This window comes from Montipora capricornis, chromosome 14, assembly GCF_036669925.1.
Source record: "Montipora capricornis isolate CH-2021 chromosome 14, ASM3666992v2, whole genome shotgun sequence".
In the NCBI taxonomy this organism is placed as follows: Eukaryota; Metazoa; Cnidaria; class Anthozoa; order Scleractinia; family Acroporidae; genus Montipora; species Montipora capricornis.
This window is the reverse complement of record NC_090896.1, coordinates 15,019,803-15,024,802: the sequence shown is the minus strand read 5'-3', so window position 1 is coordinate 15,024,802 and position 5,000 is coordinate 15,019,803. Positions and strand designations below refer to the sequence as shown.

The 5,000-nt window shown below is 38.0% G+C and overlaps 2 protein-coding genes across 2 annotated transcripts in view; one reads left to right on the top strand and one right to left on the bottom strand.

Annotated features, from left to right (window-relative positions):
• LOC138033600 (differentially expressed in FDCP 6 homolog) overlaps positions 1–1,725 on the top strand; it is a 3,073-nt gene extending 1,348 nt beyond the window's left edge. The window contains exon 1 of the mRNA XM_068881391.1: positions 1–1,725. This exon is cut by the window's left edge and continues 1,348 nt beyond it. Coding sequence (XP_068737492.1) covers positions 1–604 — 604 coding nt within the window. The 3' untranslated portion in view covers positions 605–1,725.
• A 2,680-nt stretch (positions 1,726–4,405) lies between these two features.
• Positions 4,406–5,000, bottom strand: part of LOC138033598 (adenylate kinase-like) — an 11,445-nt gene continuing 10,850 nt past the window's right edge. The window contains exon 7 of the mRNA XM_068881390.1: positions 4,406–4,979. Within this exon, the coding sequence (XP_068737491.1) occupies positions 4,761–4,979 (219 nt within the window). The 3' untranslated portion in view covers positions 4,406–4,760. The remainder of the gene's footprint in view (positions 4,980–5,000) is intronic.

The window sequence follows — 5,000 nt, the reverse complement described above, 5'->3', positions numbered from 1 at the left end:
AATTTTAACGACTCGTGAAGCGACGCTTAAGGAGGGATATTTGTTTAAACAAAGCAGAACTGTGTGGAAACTCTGGAAAGCGAGATTCTTCATTCTTAAAACGACTGGCTTATTTTACTACAAGAAAAAGAGTCACTGTAGTGGCTTGGCCCTCGGAGTTATTGCATTCAGGGATATTTCAATGCAAGTTGACGAGGTGGGCGACAAAAAGCGAAAGTTTTGTTTAAAGATTCATGCTGATGGAAAAACATTTAGTCTGTGCTGTTTCTCAGAAGAGGAAAGAAATTCGTGGATGGCAGCCATTCTGACAGCAGTGACTTCGTTTGTGATCGAACGACACGAAGGAGAGAGATTGGATGACGAATACGTGATGAGAGAAAGAAGTTTGTCACGTTCGAAATCACTTGATGCAATCGATCGAGCGCGAATTAAACCTTCTGGAACATCAGACAAAGCAAATGGCTTAAGTGCTAGTGCGACGGACCTTGATCGCATAGTTTTTCGAGAAACCCAGAAGACACCGCTAGCAAAAAGAAAACAGAAAGCATTTTCACACTGGGACTTCAAAAAGAGAAGTAGTTACATTAGCTTTGACCTGATATAGAAGCAATTTTAATTCAGAGAACATAAGTCATTATTCGATTTGTCTTCGATGTCGATGCCTTGAAGGCATTTCTCAAGTACCACGTTTTAAACAAACTGATTTATCCTGCAAAAGTTCCGAAGATAATACAAACATGTTCAGACTGTCAACGCCTCTCCGAAATTTTGGAATGAACAGAAACCTCATGTATTTGCCATATAGGTCGCGCCGTGACACGCATATTTAAGAAGGTAAAGTGCATGGAATTTCACTTGCTTTCAAATGTGTAATTTTTAAAACAATCTGTACAGAAATTTCTTGTAAATAGATACTTTACCTTATTTTTTTGTGAAGAATGTTAACGGTAGTCAGTAACAAAACTCTGGCTTGGGAAGTGACGTCAAAAGCATAAGCATTCATCAAGTATTTTATGGCTACCGCATAACAAAGATATTGCCACACAGATCATAGGTCAGCTGACGTTATTAGATTTTTTGATTGTATTAAGTGAATTAATGGCCTCGGGGGAAATTTTACAAGCTGTCAATGGAAGGATTAACTCTTGTATCTGCTCTTTTGGGCACCCAACGTCAATGTTCGGAAAATATCTCTTCGGAAGACGATTTGAGATCTAGAATTTTCGGAACATTTGTTGTAAAATTTCTTGCTTGCTTGCCTCAACTAGGATTTTCGAACATCTGAAAAATGGTATAATTACCCATTTTTAACGGATTTTTACCCCAAAAAGGTTACCTAGAAATTTCGGGAGCCTTTTTTCTGGCTGAAATTTTCGAAAAGGTAAGTTTTGATCCCTATAGTTTTCGGATCACTAGGCTTTCAGCTAGGAAATCCGAATTGAAAAAATTTTAGGGGATAAAAATTTGCCTATATCTACCGTTTAAGCTCGTTTAAATACTAAAATACGTTTAACAATGCTATGTTTAAGTGGTTTTGAACTATATTCTCGTTGGGTGCCCCTGTGCTCTTACACCAATATCTGATATATCCAAGGTGACATTATTTTCGAGGATTTATGATCCTTAATTCTAATTAAGAGTGTATTGTGCTGTACCTCAAGGAGGAAACACGGCCCACAACATTGGAATGTAGAACAATAAACAATCGGCCTGTTAGGAAATTTATAGTCCTGCTTCGTCACCCTCGCGATTTAGACAGAAGAAACTGCCCTGTCTGAACGGAAGGAATACATATAAATGAAAATTTTGCAGTTATATTTATCTACAGATAGTTAATAAAAGTTCGCAAAAAAACTTTATCAGTATACTTTTATTATATACCGAAGATTTCGCAGTACTTTAAATCTCATTAATGTTTATTGGCAACTTCGCTGTTACTGAAGTTTCAATTACTGCGACATATTTTCCCTCTGTATTTTGTTATTGAGTTACTACTTCGCCGTTAATGACATTTGAATAACTGCGAAAAATTCTTTCTGGATTATATATTGAGAGCCTTTGCTGCGAAATTTTATTGTCATCTATAGAGTAGAATAACTGCAAATTTTTCATTAGTCAAAGTACTGATGGCTGGCAAGTCTTGAAGGGGTATTTGGAAACAGATATGGTCCCTTTAGGGCGATCTAATTTAGTTAAGTTGAAGAGCATGGAGGATATTTTACCGGAAAAAATCACGTTTCCTTGACGTCAATGGCAAAGTATGGTCGCTAGCTAATTTTAGTCTCGATGGGTGCTGCTGAATCAAAAATAAAAGGGCATATTATTACCAATGAAAGGACTCCATTACCGTGATTGAGCCTATTTGCTGCCTTCTGTTGTCTCGAATGGCAAGGCTTGAGATGAAACTCAAGTTAAAATTACCAGACCTTGTTGAAATGGACTGAAAACGTAAAAACGTAATCCCTCCTTGTGAAATAATTACTTAGTTTCGTGCTTAAGACCATACAGAGTTTGTTGCGTCATCGCCGTCAGTTCGGTCGACGAAAACAAAAGCTCTCTCATCATTAGCTCCCTTTCTTCGTCTCCCAGCATATTGCACCTTGCCGCATTCTTATCTGTGTCTCTAGGGATTGGTTGCAAACCTCCTATTCAATTTTTTTATAAGGACGTCTAATTTTAGGGCTGAGGATGAACGTTCTTATTTTATTGCGACTTGAGTCTGGCAACGTTCATAACGTGTTATTAAAGTTGTGTGGTATCTGATTACAAACTCAGTTGTTCTTCATTGCATCATGCAAATATAAGACAAACCACATTGTTACTGTTAAAAAAAAAAACGCCCACATTTTTTCTTCCTTTTATAGGTTGTTTTCACGTTACGTCATCGCCACCCTGTTGGTGGACGAAAATAAAAGATCTTTCATTAGCTGCTTTCGTTCGTCCGCCAGCAATCGTGCATTACATCATTGTTATCCGTGTCTCTAGAGATTGGTTGCAAACCATGTATTTATACTGCTCACAAAAACAAAAACAAAAGCAATGAGCAAAATAACTCTCAGCCAGGCTTAAAAGGTTCTTATAACAAATTTGAAAAGTGTACATCAAACCACATCACCACGCAACCTCCGTGCCATTTACAGGCCCGGTAATTAAGCCTAGACTGGACCATTTTTACAGTTGCGTGCTTAGTTACCTGGCCTTTGAATGAAAAAAAGGGCTGGAGTTGACCTTGATTTGACACAAACCTCACTGCTTTTCTCATGCTAATGATGTTGTCATACTAATTAGTAGGAATGTACATAAGAAAAGCAGTGAGGTTTTTATCAAAACAAGGTCAACTCCAGCCTCACTTTCACTCAAAGGCCAAGTAACTAAGCACACAACTTTAAAATGGTCTATTTAACAATTATTCCATGAGCGCGCGTTGGATATGAGATGGTAAATAGCCAAGCCGAGTTGGCTATAATCAATCTCAAATCCAACAAGCGCGAATGGAATAACTGTTTTAAACTCCAAAAAACCAGCGAGAAAATCCGAGCGAAATCGAAAAAAACTTGATGAAGATGCGATGTTGTGTAATACCTTATGGTCAGAGAGACGTTGGCTCATCACAAAAACATTTCTTGCCTTTTTAATTGATCCAAAACGTCGGAATTGATCAGAAATTTCCAAGAAACAAGTCTTTTTTTTTCTTTTTTGGCTTCATTCAGAGAGAAATTTCGCTTTCCGGCGAAACATTTTTTTAGCTCAGCAACGCTTAGCTCAATTATTTACCAAATCAGGTCAAACTAAGGTAAGGTATATGAGCCGATAACCGAAATTGAGTGAACCAATCAGAGCACGCGAAATGCATTATTTGAGGTTCAGAATTTAATAATACGTAATTAGTATCACCCAACTACTGGACTAATGCAAATCCTGCATTTTAATTGGCTACGCTACTGAAGGAGTATTAGTAATAGTCCTCGAGTATCGAAAAGCGTGACGCTTTCTTTAGTTTTATTCCCAAATAAATATTTCTTCAACTTGCATTTGCTAACTTTATTGCCTTTTCTGTCCGACTAGTTGGGTGATACTAAAACAATTAGACCCTTCGCCCTCAAGGGCCACGGGTCAATAGCCCATTCGACTTCGCCTCATGGGCTATTGACGGGTCTAATTGTTAAATGGTATCTAGTATGTTCTTACAAAAATTTTTTATGTCAAAAAAAAAAAGGTGTACATGGAAAACCATACTATTGCGAAACCTGCGAATGAATAGAAGACTAACTGCTGATCGGAAAATATTCTACGAAAACAGGAACCCGTAAACACATCTGGCTGGTCAAGACTTCCTCCTTTGTTGGGGAATTTTGAGAAAGGGATTTCACGCCACCGTAGAAGGTAAAAAACTGAGACGACACCATTTGCTCTCTGCAGTCCATAAAGGGGTACTCAAAGGTTTATTTTACATCTACTACTGGAAATTGTTACGTTTGCATTATAACCGTCAAAAATTCTATTAGTACATGTTAGTAATTTACCTGTCATTTCAGCAGTATCTTAAATACTAAATACACAAAGACAAAAAAATTCCAACTAGTAAACATGGCGTCTTTTCTTTAAGGAAGAAGGAAGAGAACCTGGGAACGAGGCTACCGTTAAAAGGGGAGAGCAGCATTACGAAAGCGATTACAAAATTATGTCAAAATTTGAAGGAAGCCCAAACCAACAAAATTCCTAATTCACATTATCACAGGAGCATTAATTAATCTTTCCATTCAAAAAAATTTCCTAGCTCTTTGTTTGGCTAGTTCAAATTCCCTCAAGACATCACGGAAAACAATATCCGGTGACTCGGCAGCATCAATGCGAGAATGGAGCCCGCGTTTCTTGTAATAGTCAACCAAGGGTTTTGTCTGCGTGTGGTATGCCAGCAGGCGCTTCTTTAGAGTAGCCTCGTTATCATCTGACCGACGAACAAGGGCTTCTCCAGTGACCTAGGGTCAAAATAGAGTGCG